Here is a 26,006-nt window from a genome sequence, read left to right as displayed (position 1 = left end):
AATTTCTCTTCTTCAGAAACGCTTTCCTTGCCTTTGCCAGTCTACATTTTATATCTCCTCTACTTCGACCAACATCAGTTATTTTGCTCCCCAAATAGCAAAACTCCTTTACTACTTTAAGCGTCTCATTTCCTAATCTAATAACCGCAGCATCAACCGACTTAATTCGACTACATTCCATTATCCTTTTTGCTTTTGTTGATGTTCATCTTATATCCTCCTTTCATGACACTGTCCTTTCCGTTCAGCTGCTCTTCCAGGTCTTTTGCTGTCTCTGACAGAATTACGATGTCATCGGCAAACCTCAAAGTTTTTATTTCTTCCCCATGGATTTTAATTCCTCCTCCGAATGTTTCTTTTGTTTCCTTGCTCAATGTACAGATTGAATAACACCGGGGATAGCCTACAACCCTGTCTCACTGCCTTCCCAACCACTGCTTCCCTTTCATGCCCCTCGACTCTTATAACTGCCATCTTGTTTCTGTACAAGTTGTAAATAGGCTTTCGCTACCTGTATTTTACCCCTGCCACCTTCAGAATTTGAAAGAGCGTATTACAGTCAACATTGTCAAAAGCTTTCCCTAAGTTTACAAATGCTAGAAACGTAGGTTTGGCTTTCCTGAATCTAGCTTCTAAGATAAATCGTAGGGTCAGTATTGCCTCACGTGTTCCAACATTTCTACGGAATCCAAACTGATCTTCCCCGGGGTTGGCTTCTACTAGTTTTTCCATTCGTCTGTAAAGAATCCGCGTTAGTATTTTGCAGCCGTGACTTATTAATTGATAGTTCGTTAATTTTCACATTTGTCAACACCTGCTTTCTTTGGGATTAGAATATTATACTCTTCTTGAAGTCTGAGGGTATTTCGCCGGTCTCATACATCTTGCTCACCAGATGGTAGAGTTTCGTCAGCACTGGCTCTCCCAATGCTGTCAGTAGTTCTAATGGAATGTTGTCTACTCGCGGGGCCTTGTTTCGACTCAGGTCTTTCAGAGCTCTGTCAAACTCTTCACGCAGAATTATACCTCCCATTTCAACTTCATCTACATCCTCTTCCATTTCCATAAAATTGTCCTAAAGTACATCGCCCATTTATTGTCAAACTCTTCACGCAGTATTATACCTCCCATTTCAACTTCGTCTACATCCTCTTCCATTTCCATAATATTGTCCTCAAGTACATCGCCCTTGTATAGACCCTCTATATACTCCTTCCACCTTTCTGCTTTCCCTTCTTTGCTTACAACTGGTTTTCCATCTGAGCTTTTGATATTAATACAAGTGGTACTCTTTTCTCTGAAGGTCTCTTTAATTTTCCTGTAGGCTGTATCTATTTTACCCCTAGTGAGATAAGCCCCTACATTTGTCCTCTAGCCATGCCTGCTTAGCCATTTTGCACTTCCTGTCGATCTCATTTTTGAGACGTTTGTATTCCTTTTTGCCTGCTTCATTTACTGCATTTTTATATTTTCTCCTTTCGTCAATTAAATTCAGTATTTCTTCTGTCACCCAAGGATTTCTACTAGCCCTCGTATTTTTACCTACTTGATCCTCTGCTGCCTTCACTATTTCATCTCTCAAAGCTACCCATTCTTCTCCTACTTGTATTTCTTTCCCCCATTCCTGTCAATCGTTCCCTAATGCTCTCCCTGAAACACTCTACAACCTCTGGTCCTGTCAGTTTATCCAGATCCCATCTCCTTAAACTCCTATCTTTTTGCAGTTTCTCCAGTTTTAATCTGCAGTTCATGACCAAGAAATTGTGGACTGAGTCCGCATCTTCCCCTGGAAATTTCTTACAATTAAAAACCTGGTTCCGTAATCTCTGTCTTACCATTATATAATCAATCTGAAACCTTCCGGTGTCTCCAGGTCTCTTCCACGTATACAAGCTTCTTTCATGGTTCTTAAACTAGGAGTTAGTTATGATTAAATTATGCTCAGCGCAAAATTCTACCAGGCGACTTCCTCTTTCATTCCACTCCCCCAACCCATATTCACCTATTAATTTTCCTTCTCTTCATTTTCCTGCTATCGAATCCCAGTCACAGTCTCCCTTAACTATCTGAATAATTTCTTTTATCTCATCATAATTTCCTCAATCTCCTCCTCATTTGATCTGAGGTGAGAGAGAGGACTGTGTGGGGAGCCGCGAGTGTTGACGGTGCTGGTCTTCCACCGGTAGAAATTTGGCCGCAAGTCGAGAACTGGCGCGCTCGTGCGAGGTCGCCCGCTCGCACAGCACCTGTTGTGGGTCTGCCAGCTGAGCAACCTTATGATTGCTGGAACCTCTGACTCATGGATTACGTTTGCAGAGTGTCGGTATTCCTTTCATGTCAGATACACGGAGTTATTGTTACAAGTCAAGCGCCGGAACGCCAGTCCGAAACGAGAGGGCAGAGAGGGCTGTGAAGAAGACGTCAGCCAGTGTATTGCATGCTGACCGAGCCCCCTCCTGGACGACAACGCGACGGCACCGTCCTCTACGCGAAGGGGATATAAGCGCCACGCCGACTGGCCGCGGCCCAGTTCGACCAGTCCTACGAGTTCTGCAGAAGCGTTAAGATCAGCCACCTGGACAGAAGGATCCACTGTATTACTTTACTTGTATTGGAATCCTTACACTGAAGGACAATAATTATATTGCATGCCGCCCTTTGCTTGTCATACATCTATGTATTTCTCAAAGTTAAGTATTTTCATTGATTCATTTCGTAATAAAACTCTGTAATACGATTTGACTGAATTGTCTAGCGATCCGAAAAGCAGGTTTCCTAGATACCCCATCTCTGAGAACTAGGCAGGATACGACAGTTGTACTATATCCATGGTGTGTATATAACTAGCTATGCCAAGCAGAATTATACAGGGCCGTCAGAAAGACTCTGAAAAGCTTGTAAGGTTGTTGCGGGATAGGATGTGCAGAGAAATAATTGTTAAAAAGAATGCAATAAAAATGTTCAAATGTGTGCGAATTTCTAAGGGACCAAACTGCTTAGGTCATCGGTCCCTAGACTTAGACACTACTTAAACTAACTTATGCTAAGAACAACACGCACACCCATGCCCGAGGGAGGACTCGAACCTCCGGCGGGAGAGGCCGTGCAGTCCGTGACATGACGCCTCAAACCGCGCGGCCACACCGCGCGGCTGAGAATGCAATACGCTGCGCCCTTGCCGAGTAAATTGGAAGTGAAAATAGCCAATTAAGCCGTTGCTTACTCAAAATCAAGTGGCCCACCAGATACAATTAGCGTCATTGATAGCGCACGATATTGCTCAGCCTTTGATCCGGGTTCGATCCTTACTACCGTCCCAAGTCCAATTTTTGTATCGCTCTCTTGTTCGATTTTAGGAAACCAAACGAAGAGCACATTTGCTGACATCGTCTCTGAACTTGTGTGCGCAACTGCCTGATAGGCTAACTACAGTGCTAATTAACTCGGAAACAGCGCAACGTATCGAATTTTTTCTTAACAGTTATTTCTCAGCACAACCTACTCTGCAACATTCTTACAAGCTTTTCAGACTGTTTCTGACTAACCTATGTACTTAAGAGGTACTGTAATCTGATGTTTGCTAACACCAGCATAATCTGATAATTACTCACAGACAGTGCATCCCTAAACTATATTAGGAACTGATTATGCGAGATGGATGCACACAGTGTTTTATGTTTGCTGCATAGGTTACAGATTTTGTACTGATTGTATGTTATTGGTTGGGCCGTCATTTTGCTAGATGTTTTTGTATGTTATGATTAAAGTCGCTGTGGTACTGACTGTGTGCACAATTAGTAGCTTATATTAAAGTTAAAATAACATATGGTTGCTTACTGTTTATAGTACTGAACTGCTTGAAGTTAGTTTCTGCGGTACTTTCTTGTGCCTTGGATACGTGCGAATTTGGAATGAGGTTCGTGTAGCAAGATGCATGTTTATGGCAGTTTTCAAACGGCAAACCGCAATGGTCCATCAAAACGGAAGCCAATGTTCTTAAATGTTACAGCGTGTGTGGTAAACATTTGATCGTGTGGACTCAAGATATTTCTTAAGTTGCTTTTCGCTGACACGCTTTCTTATACTCTTGTTGTTTTAGTTATGACGTAAATTCATTTAAATTGAGTATAATCTGAATCTTTTATTAACAATTTGTTGCTGTTGTTAATATTTTATTTTGGAAGCATTCCGTTTATGGAAAATTTGGAAATTTGTGGTAAGGTCTTATGTGACCAAACTGCTGAGGTCAGCGGTCCCAAGGCTTACACACTATTTAATTTAACTTTAACTTAATTAGAATTATTTTAATACCTTCAGCCGCTAACGGGCGCTGATATATAATCAACGAGGACAGGTGAAAAGGTGTGCCCCGACCGGGAATCGAACCCAGGATCTCCTGTTTACGTGGCAGACGCTCTATCCATCTGAGCCACCGAGCGGGTCAGGGTGGCCGAGCGTTTCTAGGCGCTACAGTCTGGGCCGCGCGGTCTACGGCGTCTTGTCACTGTCCACGCGGCTCCCTCGTCGGAGGCTCGAGTCCTCCCTCGGGCATGGGTGTGTGTGTCGTCCTTAGCGTAAGTTAGTTTATACTTACATGATAATCGTGTCTGTTCTTTCGGATATGTCCGCATGTTTATGGCAGTTTTCAAACGGCAAACCGCAATGGTCCATCAAAACGGAAGCCAATGTTCTTAAATGTTACAGCGTGTGTGGTAAATATATATATATTTCAGGCAATATATAGTTCAGGCAACACCGGGCTTCTTCTTCTGTGCGGATGCACACATATTCCCCGAACTCTTACGGGACTTGGGAAGAATGTCTTCCACGAGTAATGAGTGTGATGGAGTGGGACACTACGAATGTAGTGTGTGGACATACAAGGTGAGAATGTGGGTCTGGCGGGAGGGTACGCGAGGTAGTCCCTGCTGTCGCGCTATCCGCTGTGCTTTCGGTAGCTCAAAATAATGGTTCAAATGGCTCTGAGCACTATGGGTCTTAACTTCTGAGGTCATCAGTCCCCTAGAACTTAGAACTACTTAAACCTAACTAACCTAAGGACAACACACACATCCATGCCCGAGGCAGGATTCGAACCTACGACCGTAGCGGTCGCCCGGTTCCAGGCTGAAGTGCCTAGAACCGCTCGGCCACTCCGGCCGGTGGAAATTTTAAGTGCTTCTGCACTCTCCTAAAGTTAATTCAACGACGGCATTTTGCCGTACATTACAGCCTCATCAACAAACACACCCTATCCGTCAGATCGTTTGTCTACACAGAGATTGAGACTGGTGCTACCACACTTCGCTGGGGCGCTCGGACTTCCGTTAACCGCGTGCAGTGGGGCACCGTCTCAAACGGTTCTCGGAAATATAGGAATATGAAACCGACATGACTACTCTGCAATTCACATTTAAGTGCTTGGCAGAGGGTTCATCGAACCACAATCATACTATCTCTCTACCATTCCACTCCCGAACAGCGCGCGGGAAAAACGAACATCTAAACCTTTCTGTTCGAGCTCTGATTTCTCTTATTTTATTTTGATGATCATCCCTACCTATGTAGGTTGGGCTCAACAAAATATTTTCGCATTCGGAAGAGAAAGTTGGTGACTGAAATTTCGTAAATAGATCTCGCCGCGACGAAAAATGTCTTTGCTTTAATGACTTCCATCCCAACTCGCGTATCATATCTGCCACACTCTCTCCCCTATTACGTGATAATACAAAACGAGCTGCGCTTTTTTGCACCCTTTCGATGTCCTCCGTCAAACCCACCTGGTAAGGATCCCACACCGCGCAGCAATATTCTAACAGAGGACGAACGAGTGTAGTGTAAGCTGTCTCTTTAGTGGACTTGTTGCATCTTGTAAGTGTCCTGCCAATGAAACACAACCTTTGACACGACTTCCCCATAATATTATGTAAGTGGTCTTTCCAACTGAAGTTGTTCGTAATTTTAACACCCAGGTACTTAGTTGAATTGACAGCCTTGAGAATTGTACTATTTATCGAGTAATCGAATTCCAACGGATTTCTTTTGGAACCCATGTGGATCACCTCACACGTTTCGTTATTTAGCGTCAACTGCCACCTGCCACACCGTACAGCAATCTTTTCTAAATCGCTTTGCAACTGATACTGGTCTTTGGATGACCTTACTAGACGGTAAATTACAGCATCATCTGCGAACAACCTAAGAGAACTGCTCAGATTGTCACCCAGGTCATTTATATAGATCAGGAACAGCAGAGGTCCCAGGACGCTTCCCTGGGGAACACCTGATATCACTTCAGTTTTACTTGATGATTTGCCGTCTCTACGAACTGTGACCTTCCTGACAGGAAATCACGAATCCAGTCGTACAACTGAGACGATACCCCATAGGCCCGCAGCTTGATTAGAAGTCGCTTGTGAGGAACGGTGTCAAAAGCTTTCCGGAAATCCAGAAATACGGAATCAACCTGAGATCCCCTGTCGATAGCGGCCATTACTTCGTGCGAATAAAGAGCTAGCTGCGTTGCACAAGAACGATGTTTTCTGAAACCATGCTGATTACGTATCAATAGATCGTTCCCTTCGAGGTGATTCATAATGTTTGAATTCAGTATATGCTCCAAAACCCTACTGCAAACCGACGTCAATGATATAGGTCTGTAGTTCGATGGATTACTCCTACTACCCTTCTTAAACACTGGTGCGACCTGCGCAATTTTCCAATCTGTAGGTACAGATCTATCGGTGAGCGAGCGGTTGTATATGATTAATAAGTAGAGAGCTATTGTATCAGCGTAATCTGAAAGGAACATAATCGGTATACAATCTGGACCTGAAGACTTGCCCGTATCAAGCGATTTGAGTTGCTTCGCAACCCCTAAGGCATCTACTTCTAAGAAACTCATGCTAGCAGCTGTTCGTGTTTCAAATTCTGGAATATTCCATTCGTCTTCCCTGGTGAAGGAATTTCGGAAAACTGCGTTCAATGACTCCGCTTTAGCGGCACAGTCGTCGGTAACAGTACCATCGGCACTGCGCAGCGAAGGTACTGACTGCGTCTTGCCGCTTGTGTACTTTACATACGACCAGAATTTCTTCGGATTTTCTACCAAATTTCGAGACAATGTTTCGTTGTGGAACCTATTAAAGGCATCTCGCATTGAAGTCCGTGCCAAATTTCGCGCGTCTGTAAATTTTAGTCAATCTTCGGGATTTCGCGTTCTTCTGAACTTGGCATGCTTTTTCCGTTGCCTCTGCAACAGAGTTCGGACCTGTTTTGTGTACCACGGGGGATCAGTTCCATCTCTTACCAATTTATGAGGTATGAATCTCTCAATTTCTGTTGCTACTATATCTTTGAATTTGAGCCACATCTCGTCTACATTTGCATAGTCAGTTCGGAAGGAATGGAGATTGTCTCTTAGGAAGACTTCTAGTGACACTTTATCCGCTTTTCTAAATAAAATTATTTTGCATTTGTTTCTGGTGGATTTGGAAGAAACGGTATTGAGCCTAGTTAAAACGACCTTGTGATCACTAATCCCTTTATCAGTCATGATGCTCTCTATTAGCTCTGGATTGTTTGTGGCTAAGAGGTCAAGTGTGTTTTTGCAACCATTTACAATTCGCTTGGGTTCGTGGACTAACTGCTCGAAATAATTTTCGGAGAAAGCGTTCAGGACAATCTCGGAAGATGTTTTCTGCCTACCACCGGTTTTGAACAAGTATTTTTGCCAACATATTGAGGGAAGGTTGAAGTCCCCACCAACTATAACCTACCTGTTGCCCTTCATCCACGGTTCGTCAAGCGTTATAGGTAAACTGAGTTTCGTACGATCTGTCCTTTCTAAAACAGTGCTGATTTGTGGACAGAAGGAAATTTATTATATTCGAACTTGGTGCTCTCAAGAAAAGACTGCAAAAAAGAACAAGTTAAGCAAGGTGCCAATGCCGAAGAGCACTCTTGAGAAAATGGAACTGGGATTCCATCCGGATCTGGTGACTGGTTTTCAACTCCTTCAGACGCCTCTCTATGCCAAGGATGCCTGTTACTATGTCTTCCATACGGGAGTCTGTGCAGTGGTCAAATAACAGTACGTTTGTACGATTCTTCAGAGTGAAAGCCAGCGACTGTGACCGAGCGGTTCTAGGCGCTTCAGTCAGGAACCGCGCGACTGCTACGGTCACAGGTTCGAATCCTGCCTCGGGCATGGATGTGTGTGATGTCCTTAGGTTAGTTAGGTTTAAGTAGTTTTAAGTTCTAGTGGACTGATGACCGTCTGGAGCCGAGCGACCGCTACGGTCGCAGGTTCGAATCCTGCCTCGGGCATGGATGTGTGTGATGTCCTTACGTTAGTTAGGTTTAATTAGTTCTAAGTTCTAGGTGACTGATGACCTCAGAAGTTAAGTCGCATAGTGCTCAGAGCCATTTGAACCATTTGACTGATGACCTCAGATGTTAAGTCCAATTGTGCTCAGAGTGAAAGATACCTTAAATGCGATATTTGAAACTTGAGCTTCACATTTGCTTTCATTGCCGCACCAGACTGGTCGACGAGTGACTGGATGGAAGTCTTCTACTCGCTTAGTGATTGTACGTGGACCAGAACTGTCTAATGTTCTCGGCAAGATCTTTAACTAAGGCATTACAGTGAAAATGGTTGAATGATTCGCGCATCGATGTTTTTATAGAAACACGAATTTGTGCTAACTTTTCCCTGTCAACATTTCCGACATCTTTTTTAAACCCAGACTGCAACAATCACTGTTTCCTCATCATTTTCGGAATTCCGTTATTAAACCACGGTGGGTCTGTTTGGTCCTTCTCCGGAACAAGATTTAATCATTTTAAATTTGCCAATAATTTCTCTACGTCCGTCATACAGAAATTAAATGCTGTCCACTCATAGCTAATTGAAATGCTAACAACTGCTTATCTATTCTTTCCCGCATAAAAACTCCTCTAACCTTCTTTGTAGGTTTGTTAACTGTAGTAAACATCGTCGATATGGTGACAAATGACGATCACTAACCCCTGTTTCTTTTCTGAAACTGTCGCTAACATCAAGTGTGTATGAAGATGATAATGATACAGGTAAAATGAGAAAATGCTCCTTATTCAGGCTGCAAGTAGATAAGGAAAGTCACGAATGTCGAAGCCCAGAAACAAGGGGAGAGTGGATGGCGGTGTCTGACGCCGGCGGCTGTGAAAGCAGGCGCTTCACACAACAGGGGGTCAGCTGCAGCAGCAGCGCTGAGGCCGGGGACCGCGTGCGAGCACGGCGCGCCACTTAACGCCGGGGGAAAGTCCGGCAGACACACGCGGGAAGCTGCTGCCGAGGTGACACCTGCCAGCTCTCTAGTTTCCCTGCAGACAGACGCTGCCCTTCACCACAGCTGCTGCATCTCACACTTACAAGTAGCTCGGATCACACCAACTCCGCAGCTTTTACCCGCTCGACACCTGAACTCCCCAACTTGCCTTCAACAGCACTTTCCACAAATAGGCAACTCGTCTACTAGAAGCAGACAGGTTTATTTAAAATTGGAGTAGAATTATTAATTATGCTTTATCATAGAGGTAAAAAATTACGTGTTTTCCAACTGAATTAATTGCGTGAACCAGTCACGTGTCGCCTTTTCATTCTACGCATCTTCAGGATATAGAAAACATATTTAGTAAAAACAAATAAATTCAGTTGCAAAACACGATTGTTTTATTGTTTACGTGACAAAGTAGAACTGAAGTACTAACTGAGAGGGACCGATGACCATAGCGGTCTGGTCCCTTTAATCCCACAAACCAACCAACCTACTAACTGAGGAGAGACAGCTGAAAATATCAACAACATTGAATTACTAGCTTCTTCACCACAACTTCACTCATATGTGCATTCGACACATAAACTGAACACACATCCTCCTACCCTTTCCCATGCCCACCTCTTCCTCCCTTTGTCTGTCCACCGAATCTTCCTTCCCAACTCTATATGTCTGTGTCCTCCTCTCCACTCTCTCTTTCTCTTCATCTACCCTCCTCCCCCCCCTCTCTCTCTCTGTCCATTTCCTCCTGTCCATCACTCTGTCCATACTCTTCAACCTACCTCAGCCTGTCCCCTCCCATACTCATCGGCGTCTGCAGCCCCTACAGTATGATTCAAAAATGGTTCAAATGGCTCTGAACACTATGGGACTTAACATCTGAGGTCATCAGTCCCATAGAACTTAGAACTACTGAAACTAACCTATGAACATCACACACATCCATGCCTGAGGTAGGATTCGAAACTGCGACCGTAGCAGTCGCGTGGTTCCAGACTGAAGCGCCTAGAACCGCTCGGTCACAGCGGCCGGTGCAATAGGATTCAATAAAGCAGGCCGATACTACTTCCATAACATGCCTGTCATGCAGGACAGGCTACATGTTAAGGCCCAGAAAAACCATTTCTTGCTCCCTGACATATAGGCTACCCTGCAAAACAGATTGATTTGGTGGGTTGATACAGTTCCCACGCAACGTGTCTGTCATGCAAGGCAGCCTATACACTGCAGGGTGGAAAAAAAAGTTTTCCCTGTATTTCCGCATATGTTGGCGCTGTGAAGTTATAAACCCCCACAGTGCTGATACTTGTGAGGCCTGCAGTTTCTGTGCGAAATTTGATAGAAATTGGTTGAGGGGTTTGAGAGGAGATGCCAGACATGCACACATACTTTCTGCTTTATATATGTGGAAGATTAACTTAATATCCTGCCAGAGGAAGGGCTAAAACATGTAAACGATCTTCAATTGCAAGTACTTTAATCGGAAGATATCCTCATGAGCGAAATCATAATAACTAATGGGAGACTGATTGTCTAATTTACACTAAGTGGACAATAAAATGAATAAAAACAACGTATACAACTTTCTAAGACAAGGATTGAGTTAATTTTGTGTCACCAACTTCGAAAATCCTGCACTGTTCACTGCTTTTGGATTTTCGATGTATGTAACACAAAACTAACTCTTTCCTTATCTTAGAAAGTTGTATATATTGTTTTAATTTATTCTTATACCAGGACAGAGTGGAAAAGCACTTCCGCAACTGAGATCGCTAAAGCACGCTGTGCGGTGGCGCCCATCTTGGAGGTAGGCTGGTTCGGATCCTGATGGTAGATGAAATTTTCGGTGCCAGTAAGTGCATGTCAAGGGGAGGGGAGGTGGTGGCATAAAGTTCCTGATCACCAGACTTTACGCTAATACCCTGGGTTAAATTCCAGGTCCCTTTTCAGTCACTCGTGTGACGTTGTCGATGGTGATCCGTCCTTTGGATGGCGACGTTCATCTCAGCGGCACCAGGTTTCCCCCTTTACCTTCTCTCATCATCATCACACAACACACACATATCGCTGTTCTGTACACGCGTCCATTTCACTCACCTACTCCACAAGTACATGTACGACATACTTCTCACATATTCACAAGAAAAGGGGCCAATGTGCGCGAAGGAAAATACCCTTTCCGACAAGCGCCTGAACCATCCCGTGCGATATCTCAGGCGAAAGTATCATACGACATTCAGATTTTTTGCAGCAAATAGGCTCCTTTCGTTATATCGTTGTAGGGCACCACATCGTAAATCAACCACCATCACATGTAGAGCATACACTATGTATAATTTTAAACGTGAACATCCATCTAACGATGAATCTGTTTGTTCAAAACCGTGATGACTGGGTGTTGTGTGATGTCCTTAGGTTAGTTAGGTTTAAGTAGTTATAAGTTCTAGGGGACTGATGACCATAGCTGTTAAGTCCCATAGTGCTCAGAGCCATTTTTTTGTTCAAAACCGCTAACGGTGCTACTTGGTTTTAATAAACATTAGTACTAACGGTGACTGGCTGCTATTTCTAGTTTATTGTTAGAATTAATCTGTCTATTCTCTGTGTCTCATCACATTTATCTCTATTTGGCTGCGACCAGCGATGACAGCGGTCTGTCTGATGAGAGGAATGATGGTTGAGAATTGGCCTGCGAGCGCCAAACTTGTCGCAAAGAACGAAAGGTAAATAAATAAAATAAAAACGATAAATGTCGAATAATTTATGAGGTAAGGGTCCGTTAGTAATATTCTCCTTAAAAGGAATGGCGAACATAATGAGAAAACGTTTATATTTGGTGGCACTACTAGACCATATCTGCACATCGTGTTTGCGTACATCTTGCTGTAGTAGCGACACAAAGTAGCGCAGGAAACCTGTGACCATTATGTAAACTCTGAGCACGTCTTGTACGACTGCTTGATTATGTCGCTAAAATCAACAGACCTTTTGGTGTTAAAAATTAAATTTCCTGGAGTGTTTAGGGTGTAGCATATCAGCAGAACTTCTTAATGTCTAATTCCATTGGAAACCGTGTGCAGCACGACTATGTTATTGTCAATATATTATTTGGATAAATGACAGCATCCGCCGCAAACACTGAAATTCTTTATTTTACAGATCGATTTCGGTCACTGTGTGACCATCTTCAGTGCAAATTGTTCGAACCTCGTAGGCCCATATCATAATGGCAAAACATTTTCTATGAAGTGTAACATATAGCGTAATGATTACTTCCAAAAGATATCTTCACTTTTACTGCACACAATAATTTTTAAATTTACAGAAGAACCTATCTTGTAAACTTAGCAGTTGGCGATACAACGTACTTTAAGGTCGACTGCTAAGGTTACAAAATAGCCTCCTCTGTAAATTCAAAAATTATTTTATGAAGTAATAGTAAGATACCTGTTAGAAGTAATCATCACACTACATGTTACAACTCATAGAAAATGTTGTACTATTGTGATATCGGCCTACCAGGTTCGAATAATTTGCACTGAATATGGTCACACAGTGAGCGAAATCGATCTGTAAAATAAAGGATTTCGATGTTTACGACCGACGCTGGATTTATCCAATAAAATATCAGCAGAACATCCTATAAAACGCGTTAGCAAATATAATTTTTACAAGAAGTGATCTGTTGATTTTAGCGACCTAATCAAGCAGTAACGTAAGATGTGCTGAGTGTTTACATCTCTGCTTCATTGTATAGTCGACTGAAGGTAGTACATTTGTTTGGTTACTGTAAAATTCTTGTGACACTGAGATGAATCAGGTTAAAAGAAATTTTTCTTATATCTAACTAAGCCTGTTTCTGCTTTGGCTTCCGTGTCAGCTTACTACCTAAACGGCGTACTACTTCAATATACGACTGTAAATATGTGCTCATCAGTTTGTTATATCTCTGTAATAATTAATTGCGGTCCAGCGACTCTGTTCGAGTCACATTTTTCTCTACGAAATTTTTATGTACTAAAAACTCTCGAATGCTTGTTAGCGATCTCATCTTGTTCCGATGTCTGCAGCTGACTAGACATTAGCAAAGGAAGCGGGTACTCATGCCATTGCGATAAGTTAATGTTTTAAGTAATAAATAAGCTGCCAAAATAGCACAAAGAGTACAATATTATGGTATTTTTTGTTTAAAAAATCAACATTGTCAGCATCCTAAGAAATAGTTTTTTTTGTCGAGCGGCCGTTATGAAATTTCCTCTGAATTGTTTTATGCTGTCTCTGATGATCGAACGATCTAGCATCTTGCCACTCTGTTGTTAATTATCTTATTATTTAAGTGAAGCTGCTTCTTTTTGTGACGTTGTCTTTGAGTTTAATTGTGATTGGACTTATTTCTTAAATATTTTTCTTTTGTCACCCACGTCATCGTATGTTTTACGTACGTAAGAATTGTACGGGAACTCTGAAATGTTCCATATATACTGGAGGGTTGTAAGTAAAAGCGTTAACAATTTCTGGAACATTTCGATATTTTGGTAAGAAAATAAAGCTAGTCTTTTTCGGGAAGAGATTTTTGTAAACGGCTATCTGCCATAACATATCTTGCTATTTAATTTAATCAGACAGATTACGAAACTATCCTAACTACATCAGTTTCGGTAAATTACAGTTTTAGCGAGATAGTTCAAAAGGAAAGTCTTTTTACTTCGTCCGCTCTTGCCTCTTCCCCAGTTTTTAAGAGCGAGTCGATGTTCTATTTTGTGGTATCTGCGTTATGTTTGTGTTACCTCTCCTTATCCTTATTCGATATAATGTACGAACTATGGAGTCATTCCATTGAGCAGAAGCTCTAGTTCTTCCTTCCTGTCATCCAGAATGAGTGTATGTTCTCCAGGCGTTATCGATGGTATCAATGGCCTTTGTACTTTTAACACCCATCTAAAATTTCATTTCACTTTCGCCAGTTCTACTTCGACGTTAAAGTTAAAGAACAATGGCAATAACTTGCAATCCTTCCTTATAACCACATTTACACAAACTCGCTTTCTTGGTCTTTCAGTTTCAGTGCAGTCGCTAGGTTTTTCTAGATGTTCTAATTTAATAATTTTACTCTGTGGTTCATTATTTCAAACATTGTATGCCACGTTACTTTGTCAAAAGCGATAAAACTACCCAAAGTTTTCATTAATGCCCTATCTGTTGCTAGGAGAAATGTACGAATTGTTCAATGGTACGTTTAAGTTTTCTGACACGAAATTACACTGTTTGCTTTTCTGTGTACCTATTACTCTAGCCATCACTTAAAAATATTAGATTTCGGAATGATTGTGAGTTTTTCGTATGTATCCACATTTGGCTTGGAAATTTGTGCTAAGGTCTTATGGGACCAAACTGCTGAGGTCATCGGGCCCTAAGCTTACACTCTACTTAATCTAACTTATGCTAAGGACAACACGCACACCACTGCCCGTGGAAGGACTCGAACTCCCGACGAGGGGAGCCGCGCGGACCGTGACAAGGCGCCTTAGATGGTTCAAATGGCTCTGAGCACTATGGGACTTAACTGCTGTGGTCATCAGTCCCCCAGAACTTAGAACTACTTAAACCTAACTAACCTAAGGACATCACACACATCCATGCCCGAGGCAGGATTCGAACCTGCGACCGTAGCGGTCGCGCGGTTCCAGACTGTAGCTCCTAGAACCGCTCGGTCACTCCGGCCGGCGGCGCCTTAGATCACGCGGCTACCCCGCGCGGCACACTTGTCTTCTTCGATACTGTGATGATATCATTATTCTGGAAACACGACGAAAAGTTTAATAGTTATCGAAATCATGTTAAATACTACTACTAGTTCCGACTGACTTTGGTTGCAGTTATATCGTCGATAAATAATGAGATGTATGATCACAGACTTTTCGATGTTCTGTTAAACTCCAAATATAATGCAGTATCTGTTGTTTCTCCCTCATCGGCCATCTCCACCTCTTCTACCACACTCTATTGCAGCTCTACTTCGTCTTACACTTTAGATATTCTCCTGCTACATCACTGTTCTTTCTTATTTTTTGAAGTCCCCTCGCAATACTAAAACCTTGGAATCTCCCACACGTCTGCCTGACGGCAGTTTGTGTTCAGGGGAGAGGGAAATGCAGAGAGAAAGAAACTATGATCCTCTTCAGAACGATACCGTGGATCCACACCTGTCAGAATCGCTACGTCCAATCTTAAATACACTAAATAATCAAAAGTATCATCACACTCCTATGTAATGCGCAACTGACCACTATATGTCACGACAGGCGAAACCACCCTCATAAAAGGAAGCGGAGAGTGTTGTGCTGTCACTAGAGAAGGAGTAACATCAGAATGGATCGGTGAGCAGAGCTCAGTGACTTCGAGCATGGACAAGTCATTAGTTGTCACCTGAGTAACAAATACATTAGGAACAACTGAACCCTTTCAAAACTGCGCAAGTCGACTGTTGGTGATGTGTGATTCTTCAATTTCTCCAGACGTATTGTATGACGAAATAAGTCTCGGGTGAACAGCCTAGTATGAGTGTGCATAGGACACTGTTTGTGATGTGATTGTGAACTGGAAAGGAGAAGGAACAACAACAGCTAAACCGTGACCAGGTAGACCTCACGAACTGAAGAGCGTCGAGCATTAAGGAGGCTGATTGTAAAAAAAAATCATATGAAAACAGCGCAAGGAAGTGTTAGTAACAGTCCAGCTAGGACAATGACTGAACGTAGGGAGTTAAAATGGATGGGGTGTGATGGACAAGCAGATCCTCTTAAGCCACAAATTGCCACTGACCATGCTAAGCAATGCCTGAAATGGTCTGAAGAGCGACGTCACTGGGCAGTATATGACCGGACACAACTGATTTGGAGTGATGAATCATGCTGTACCCTGTGGTAGTCTGCAGGAACGGCTTGGGTTTGGGTTTTGCCTGGAGAACGTTATCTGACACTCAAATAAATAGCATCTGTGGCGATTGGGAGGCTTATACCGAATAAATTAATAACGGTGTGTTCTGTATCCCTATGTTACACAAAACAGGCGAGAGTGCTACTGCAGTGCGACGATAAAAGCGTGTCAAATTTAAAAGAACACAAAATCTCCAAGATCGGATATGTTTTACTGTACCTCGAAACTTAGCATGGAGGTCAATGAGAGATGGTTTCAATAGCTTCCACAATGAATGCTTTTAATAGCTTCCACAATGAAACTCTGTCTCCATATCTGACAGAAAATCTATAGAGATTATAGTCGAATGTAAAGTACATCAACGGCAAGACACGATCGATACGTTCACTGCGCAATACCAATGGTAATATTACTGATGACAACACCACTAAAGCGGAGTTACTGAATACCGTTTTCCAAAATTCGTTCGCCAAAGAGGTCAAAGTATGTGTATTCCGGAATTCCAATCAAGAGCGATGCTAACACGAGTAACTTAGACGTAGATATCCGTGGTGTAGCGAAGCAGCTTAAATCACCTCCGGTCTAGATAGTACACCAATTAGGTTTCCTTCAAAGAATTCTGGCACAATGGTCCTTCACTTAGCAATCACAAACAACCATTCTCTCGGCGAAAGATCCGTATCAAAAGACTGGAAAATTGCACAGTTAACACCTATACTCCCCCTATCGGAGGTTCGAGTCCTCCCTCGTGCATGGGTGTGTGTGTCGTCCTTAATGTAAGTTAGTTTAAGTTAGATTAAGCACTGTGTAAGCTTAGGGACCGATGACGTCAGTACTTTGGTCCCATAAGAACTTACCACAAATTAAAAAAAAAAATACTGGAGAAAGGAGATAGAAGTTATCCAATGAATTATAGACCCACATCACCGGCGTCGATTTGTAGTAGGATTTTGGAACATATAATTACCTCGAAGGTAACGATCTATTGACATATAGTCACCACGGATTCAGAAAATATCGTTGTTGTAAAATGCAACTAGCTCTTTATGCGCACGAAGTAATGAATGCTATCGTCAGAGGATTTCACATCGATTCCTTATTACTAGAATTCCCGAAAGTTTTTGACACTGTTCCTCACAAGCGACTACTAATCAGATTACATTCCTGAGGACTATCACTTCAGTTGTGCGACTGGTTTCGTGATTTCCTGTCAGAAAGGTCACAGTAAGTAGTAACCGACCCAAAATCACCGATTAAAGCAGAAGAGGTATCTGGTGTTCCTAGGTAAGTGTTATAGCCTCTCTGCTATTACTAATCTACATAAAAGATTTAGGAGACAAACTGCGCAACCCTCTTAGATTGCTTGCAGGTGATGCTGTCTTCTGCAGTGTAGTAAACTAGTCAGGTGCAGTTTGGGAGGATCATGCTATCAAAACTGATGACACAGACAGGGAATCGTGAGACATTTTTTTGAATGCCTTGTCCGAAAATTACTTTGAGCAGATAGAGAGCCAATTTGTGAAGGTAACGTCTTAGATCTCCAAACAACCAACAGCCTTGAGCTTGAAGGAAGGAAGGAAGGAAGACTGGATTTAATGTCCCGTCAACATCGAGGTCATTAGAGACGTAGCACAAGCTCGAATTGTGCAAAGTTGGGAAAGGAAATAGGCGGTGCCATTTCAAAGGAAATATCTCAGCATTAGCTCTGAACTTATCGAATCAGTTAACACAGAGGAAAATATCAGTGATCATAAGGCTGTGATAGCAACTATGACTACTGGTTTTACCAGAAATGTTGAGAAACGTAGGAGTATGAAAATATTTTTGCTTAGCAACAGTGACAGGATACCAGATGCGGAGTATCTGAATGCTAAGTTCTGATGACGTAGGTGTAGTGCACAAATGGAAAAAATTCAAAAGCATCGTTCAGTATGCCTTAGACAAGTACGTTCCAAGGAAGGTCTTAAGGATTGAGAAAGACCCACCGTGATTTAATAGCAGTGCTAGAAAACTGCTGCGTAAACAAAGAGAAGTCAAAACCAAGCAGACGAACAATAGCTGTACGGAGCGAAAATTAGAGTAATGAGAGTATAAGAGTGGCATTCAGTGACTTTGGAAATAATATTTTAGCAACCAATCTGAGTATAAACCCCAAGAGGTTTTGGTCTTTTGTAAAATCAGTAAGCGGTTCGTAATGCTGTATTTATTTACTGGGTGACCATACTGGCACCGAAACGGAAGATAACAGAGAGAAGGCCGAAATACTTAATTCGGTCTTCCGAATCACCTCGGAAGATCGTAACACAGTCCCTACTTTCAATCATCGTACTAACTTCGAAGCGGCAGATATTGAGACAAACAAATGCGGAATGGAAAACCAACTACATCGTTTGGTAGTGGGAAGACATTAGCACCGCATGAGATATCTATAAAATTCTACAAAGATCGTGCGAAAGAACTTGCTGCCCTTCTATTAACAGTTTGTCTAGGTCACTGCAGCAACGAAGGGTAATTAGCGATTGGAAAAAAGCGCAGGCCATTCCCGTTTTCAAGAAGGACCGTGGGACGTATGCACACAATTACAGCCCTATATCGCTGACCTCAGTCTGTTGTAGAATCATGGAAAATGTTTTGTGGGCAGGGATTATGCCGTTTTTAGACAGCGAAAATCCCCTCTGTAAAAATCAACGTTGATTCCGCAAGCAGAGCTCCTGCGAAACTCAGCTCCCTTTGTTCTTTCATGAGATTCATAGCGCTGTAGACAACGGCGGCCGGTTTGATGCGGTGTTCTTTGACTTCATGAAGGCATTTGACACCGTCCCGCACTGCCGTTTAATGAAAAAAGTAAGAGCTAATCGCACATCGGACCAGACTTGAGAATGACTCAAGACTTCCCGCCAGATAGAATCCGACACGTCTTTCTTAACGGAATAAAATCGACAGATGTAAAGGTAATTTTGAAGTATCCCAAGAAAGTGCAGTAGTATAGTTAGTGTTTACAATGTATATAAATGATCTAGTAGAAAGCGTCGGACGCTCTTTAAGACTGTTCGCAGATGATGCGGTTTGTCTATAAGAAAATAGCAACGCAGAAAACTGTATCAATTCGCAGAATGACCTACAGAAGATTGATGAATGGTGCAGGCTGTGGCAGTTGACCCTGAGAGTAAATAAATGTGACATATTGCGCTTATATAGGAAAAGAAATCAACAATTGCGTAACTATACTATTGATGACAAATTGCTGGAAACAGTAGCTATCGTAATATATTTAGGAGTAACTATCCATAGCAACCTTAAGTGGAATCACCACATATTACAAATAGTAGAGAAAATAGATATCAGCTAGATTCATAGGAAGTATTTTAAGGAAATATAAAGAAGTGGCTTACAAGGCGCTTGTTCGACCGATTCTTATGTTTCATTACTCTGGGACCGTTACCAGGTAAGACTGATAAACGAGATAGAGAGAATATCCAACGAAGAGCGGCGCGTTTTGTCGCGGAATCGTTTGGTCGGCGCGAGAGCGTTGCAAACTTTGGTGGCAGACTGTACAAGAATGGCGCTGAGAATCACGGAGAGGTTTATGACTAAAATTTTGAAAGAGCACTTTCCGGGTAGGGTCAGAAACACATTAGTTCCTCCCACATTCACCTCATTAATGACCACGATGAGAAAACTAGAGTATTAGAGCTGTACAGAGGTTTACCAACAGTCGTTGCTCCGACGCGCCATTCGCGTGTGGATCAGGATAGGGGAGATCAGTTAGTGGTATCAGAATTACCCTCCTTCTCACAGTACTAGGTGGCTTGCGGAGTATGATGAAGATGCAGAAGATCAAAACTAATTGCAAAATAACTTTGACACTATATGTGTATGGTGTGAAAAGTGGCGACTCTCTCTGGATAAGGAAAAGTATGAGGTCTTCGACGTGAATAAGAAAAGAAAGTCGTTAAACTGCAGTCACGCGATAAATTACACAAATTTTAGGGCTGTCAGTTGAAGGAAATACTTAGGAATTACAAGTACGGACAACTTAAATTGAGGAAGTCATATAGATATTTTTGTGGGGAAGGCAAATCAAAGTCTGCGTTTTGTTGGCAGAAGTCTTAGAAGATACAGCAGGTCTACTAAAGAGACTGCTTACAGTACGCTTGTCCGTCTTTTGTTAGGATACTGCTGTTCAGTGTGGCATCCTTACCAAATAGTATTGACGGAGGACGTCAAAAAATTACAATAATGAAACTATCGTGAAATAGGGGAAAGAGTGTCACGGATATGATAAGAGAATTTGGGTGTCAATCTTTAAAACAAAGGCGGTTTTTGCTGCTGCAAGATCATTGAAATTTCATTCACCAACTTCCTGCTCTGAATGCGAAAATATTTTATTGCCGCCAAGTTGCAAAGGGAGAACGATCATCGTAATACAAGAAGAGAAATCAGAGCTCATACAGAAAGATTTAACCGTTAATTTTTCCCACGGAGAGAATGGAAAGATTGAGAAATGGTCTAAAGGTGGTTCGACGAACTCTTTGGCAGGCCCTTAGGTGTGAATTTCAGTGTAGACATATAGATGTAGATGAGGAGGTGCTACTACGGTATGTTGGTGTTTTCTGTGGCCAGGGTGTGGTATCCTTATTGTCTTAAGGAAACGGTGAATGCGGACGAATATGAACACATGTTACAGCATTGTTTGCTGCGTACAACACAGAAATAGTTCGGAGATGGTGACAGCTTGACGACGCACTTCGTCATTTTTCAGCATCTGTGAGGCAACTGTTTGTAGACAAAAACATTCTTGAAATGGACCAACCTGCCCAGGTTGCCGACCTGAATCCAATGGTTCAACTTGGGGATGAATTAGAACGTCGTCTTCGCTCCAGAACCCAATTCCGACATTACTACTTTCCCTGCTTCAGTTCTTGAGGAAGAATGGGCTACCAATAGTCCACAGACATTCAGATTCCCCACTGAAACTGTTACCAGCAGAGCTCAAGCCGTCACAAAGGCGGAGGGTATTAATGTAAACTAACAGGTGTCCGGATACTTTTCAACGGGTAGAGTGATGAACAAGGAGAAAACAAAATAAATTTGTTTTCGGACGGAGTCCGCCTTGAGCAAAACATATTTTTTTTTTCTTTTTGTTCTCTACTCAGACATATTTCGCTGAAGTTTAAGAGGCAAGAGTAGCTTTTATCTCCTTTCTTGTTACCACTTGCTGTGGTTTTCCTGTTTTTTTATGTTTTGCGATAAACTTGCTTTCTTTTTACAGTTTGTAAATTTTTTCTGGTTTCCCCATTATCTTCACTGTGAAAAACTGCTCTTTATAACTTTCACTGGCACTGTTTATAGACTAGGAAAACAAGACGGCTGACAAAACAAAACAGACGGGATTTTTTGGTGGGAGGGTATATGTCGGAATACACAGTGTAACTGGTTAGTCTCTACAAAGTTGTGATTTAGACGTGTAACAAGATCTGAAACGAGTCTCAGCAGTGTAACGGGCAGTGCCATCGCAGTAAAGAGGAGCCGGCTACTGGAACCGGTTCCTCGTCGTCGCCGCCTTACCGTTCTCGTCTCTCTCTCTCTCTCTCTCTCTCTCTCTCTCTCTCTCACACACACACACACACACACACACACACACACCTCGACATCCAGGCCTACATTCGCAGGACGGCAGCGAGGCAGCAGGAAGCCGGTGGCACACTGACCTTGAACGTGGAGTGGCTGAGCCTGTTGATGAAGTTGGCCGCCTCTCGGAACTGCGAGTTCTCGTACAGCAGGATGATGCGCTTGACGGCGAAGCGTGGGCTCACGTCAGCGATCGTCATCGAGCTGATGCGCGAGTCCAGCTCCTGCAACGAGACCAGGACGCGCCGCGTCAGCTGCGTCGCCTCTACACACCAACAGCTTCGCGCTGGCCACAATGCAACCTAGGTTCTGGAGCACAACTCCACGTCCCTTTTTGTCTTGTTTTGTGTTATTTGGTCTCCAGAGTTTGTACTCTACACTACTGGCCATAAAATTGCTACACCACGAAGATGACGTGCTACAGACGCGAAATTTAACCGACAGGAAGAAGATGCTGTGATATGCAAATGATTAGCTTTTCTGAGCATTCACACAAGGTTGGTGCCGGTGGCGGCACCTACAACGTGCTGACATGAGGAAAGTTTCCAACCGATTTGTCATACACAAACAGCAGTTGACCGGCGTTGCCTGGTGAAACGTTGTTGTGATGCCTCGTGTAAGGAAGAGAAATGCGTACCATCACGTTTCCGACTTTGAAAAAGGTCGGATTGTAGCCTATCGCGGTTACGGTTTATCATATCGCGACAGTGCTGCTCGCGTTGGTCGAGATCTAATGACTGTTAGCAGAATATGGAATCGGTGGGTTCAGGAGGGTAATACGGAACGCCGTGCTGCATCCCAACGGCCTCGTATCACTAGTAGTGGAGATCACAGGCTTCTTATCCACATGGCTGTAACGGATCGAGCAGCCACGTCTCGATCCCTGAGTCAACAGAGGGGGACATTTGCAAGACAACAACCATCTGCACGAACAGCTCGACGACGTTTGCAGCAGCATGGACTATCAGCTCGGAGACCATGGCTGCGGTTACCCTTGACGCTGCATCACAGACAGGAGCGCCTGCGATGGTGCACTCAACGACGAACCTGGGTGCGCGAATGGCAAAACGCCATTTTTTCGGATGAATCCACGTTCTGTTTACAGCATCATGATGGTCGCATTCGTGTTTGGCGACATCGCGGTGAACGCACATTGGAAGCGTGTATTCGTCATCGCCATACTGGCGTATCACCCGGTGTGATAGTATGAAGTGCCACTCGTTACACGTCTCGGTCACATCTTGTTAGCATTGACGGCACTTTGAATAGTAAACGTTACATTTCAGATGTGTTACGACCTGTGGCTCTACCCTTCATTCGATCCCTGCGAAACCCTACATTTCAGAAGGATAATGCACGACCGCATGGTGCAGGTCCTGTACGGGCCTTTCTGGATACAGAAAATGTTCGAATGCTGCCCTAGCCAGCACATTCTCCAGCTCTCTCACCAATTGAGAACGTCTGGTCAATGGTGGCCGAGCAACTGGCTCGTCACAATACGCCAGTCACTACTCTTGATGAACTGTGGTATCGTGTTGAAGCTGCATGGGCAGCTGTACCTGTATACGCCATCCAAGCTCTGTCTAACTCAATGCCCAGGCGTATCAAGGCCGTTATTGCGGCCAGAGGTGGTTGTTCTGGGTACTGATTTCTCAGGATCTATGCACCCAAATTGCATGAAAATGTACTCACATGTTAGTTCTAGTATAATATATTTGTCCAATGAATACCCGTTTATCATATGCATTTCTTCTTGGTGTAGGAATTTTAATGGCCAGTAGTGTATTTAGCCATCGAAAACACATGTTTACGTGAAACACATAAATCTACTGATAAACTGCATATTTGCAGAACTGAACAAATAATATGACAAGTAAAGTAGACATTTTTGTGTTTTCAATTCACACCATTTTTATATTTAATAATTAAGAGACACAGATCAATTAAAATATGGATACTATAAAAACCTACAGATTTTCCCTTATACTCTTCGCGAAATTCACAGTCACTTTATAAAGGCGAATGTCTTAAGAAAACAAAAGAGAAGACGTTGATTGACGGAGGGAGTAAGCCGTACTCACCAAAGTCTTCAAATATTCCGATCGTTAATTGTCAAATTTCGGACACGGAAATAAGACGTAGCTTACATCAGCTTCTGACTCAGAATCACACTCACATTCAGGGGAACCATAAGTACTGACTCTACACAACTGTACAGCAAACGAGGCATGTTTAAAGCGGAATCGAACGATGGCGGAAATCGTAGATCAGTCCAAATGTTTCCCTGTAAACCAAGGTATTCCAGAAATTTCAGGTTATAATGCCGCATGGTATCCATTTTCCGTTTATTTGGGACACATTCCACATCTCTCACCACTTCTGCATTCCATGGCTCTTAACTTCACGTAAGAAATACGTATACGGTAATTTCAGTTTTTGTAGATGCAGCTTGTTTCGTTAAGACGTCAACTTCCCCATTATGGCGGATGCCAGCGTGGGAATACATCCACAACAGAATGTGTATCGGGACTCTCTGTCTATAGCGAACATATTCCAGTACCGCATCCAAAATGTAATGGCGTCAAACGCTCAGTCTCCATACATACATCGACTTATACAGGGTGAAGAAGAAATGCCACACTTAACAGTAGTATGCGATTCCTCATCCCATTTCAACTCAAAAGTGTACTTCATAAAATCTAGTCCCTCCAATAGGTTTAATAGAAATGTGATTTAAAAAACGAGACTCTGACAACGCTGTAACTGCTTGCATCGTCCCCAGGAACAGATAGCATGAACTCTGCGCTGTGCCATAGCTGTCTCATTAGCTCAGTGAGACGAGACAGCGCTGGGGGGAACGGTATGCAGATTCGCCGATGTTCGAGTGGCTTCGCGTGAAACTTTTTATTTTCAGTTAAAGCATAAACTGTATCCAGTTTACATCTTCACAATGTGGTATCTTGTGTATTTCTTTCTGTTACTTTTACCTTTATTTAAGAATTAAGACATAACATGAATTTCTTACAGACGTAACCGACCACTTTGTTTTGTCCACGATACTAATAAAGCCAAAAGAAAAGACTAGTGGATATAGTAACATCGTTTGTATCCAGTGAAGTACAAAAAACACCATAGGTAGGCTACACTACATTGCAAATTGAGCTACTCAACGTAATTCCATTCTTAGGTGTGACGTCCAAAGTTACCTTCACAGCGTCAGTACGTTCACTTTAGAGAAGATGTTCAGGGCGACCACCTTGCATATGCAAACACTTCGCCATTCGCTGGATCATACTTTCCTGCACCCTACGCAACAAACCTGCATCTACAATTGCCGAATCGGCATGCACCCGGGCTATTAGGTCTTGTATATCAATTGGTGGACTGCTATAAATGTGTTCCTTTAAGAGTCCCCACAAATAAAAATCTTGTGGATCAAGGTCGGGGGAACGTGGAGGACAGAACATTGGACCTCCACGACCAATCCATTTCCCTGGAAGCGCTCCACTTAAATCGTTACCCACATTCATTCCAAAGTGTGGCGATGCATCATCATGCTGAAACCATAGCTGTCGCAAAGTGAAACATTTTCTAGAGCCTAAAGCAAAGTATTGCAAAAAATGTGCGATACAGTGGCACATTCAGCTTGTCCGGCAATACGTAAGGGCCCAAAAGCACTCTTCCCACGACTCGAGCCTACAGGTTTATGCCAAAGCGTGCCCGAAACTCACGTTCATGGGTGAATGTGGGTTGTGCTCCGGCCAATAATGGCCGTTGTGGAAGTTGAAAATACCTTCATGAGTGAAGCTAGAGTGGTCATTCCATATCAAGTTATTTTAAAATGTTCGCTATCTTCCGGTTGGTGCAAAAGCCATTCACTAAACTGTACTCGCCGGACGCGGTCTTCTGGCCGATGGCGTTGAGTTAACGTGTAATGCTATGGATGCAACTCTTCATCATGCAACACTTCAACAACTGGTTTTTGATATATCTGGGACTGGGACACGGGCGCTCCACCGAGGTGACTGGTGAACGGTTTCAAGAATCGTGTTCTCTGTTTATGGAGTACTTCTAGTCCTCGGACGACCTCTGCCCATTACTTGTGGGCGAAGATTGCCG

The 26,006-nt window shown here is 42.9% G+C and overlaps 1 protein-coding gene across 1 annotated transcript in view; it reads right to left on the bottom strand.

Moving 5' to 3' along the window:
* The window catches only part of LOC126176238 (uncharacterized), a 400,926-nt gene that overhangs the window by 311,512 nt on the left and 63,408 nt on the right, over nt 1-26,006 (bottom strand). Inside the window, exon 3 of the mRNA XM_049923383.1 lies at nt 21,968-22,111. Coding sequence (XP_049779340.1) covers nt 21,968-22,111 — 144 coding nt within the window. The remainder of the gene's footprint in view (nt 1-21,967; nt 22,112-26,006) is intronic.

Source organism: Schistocerca cancellata, chromosome 3 (assembly GCF_023864275.1).
Source record: "Schistocerca cancellata isolate TAMUIC-IGC-003103 chromosome 3, iqSchCanc2.1, whole genome shotgun sequence".
NCBI lineage: Eukaryota > Metazoa > Arthropoda > Insecta > Orthoptera > Acrididae > Schistocerca > Schistocerca cancellata.
Note: the sequence above shows the minus strand (reverse complement) of the source record. Positions and strands in the feature narration are given on the sequence as shown.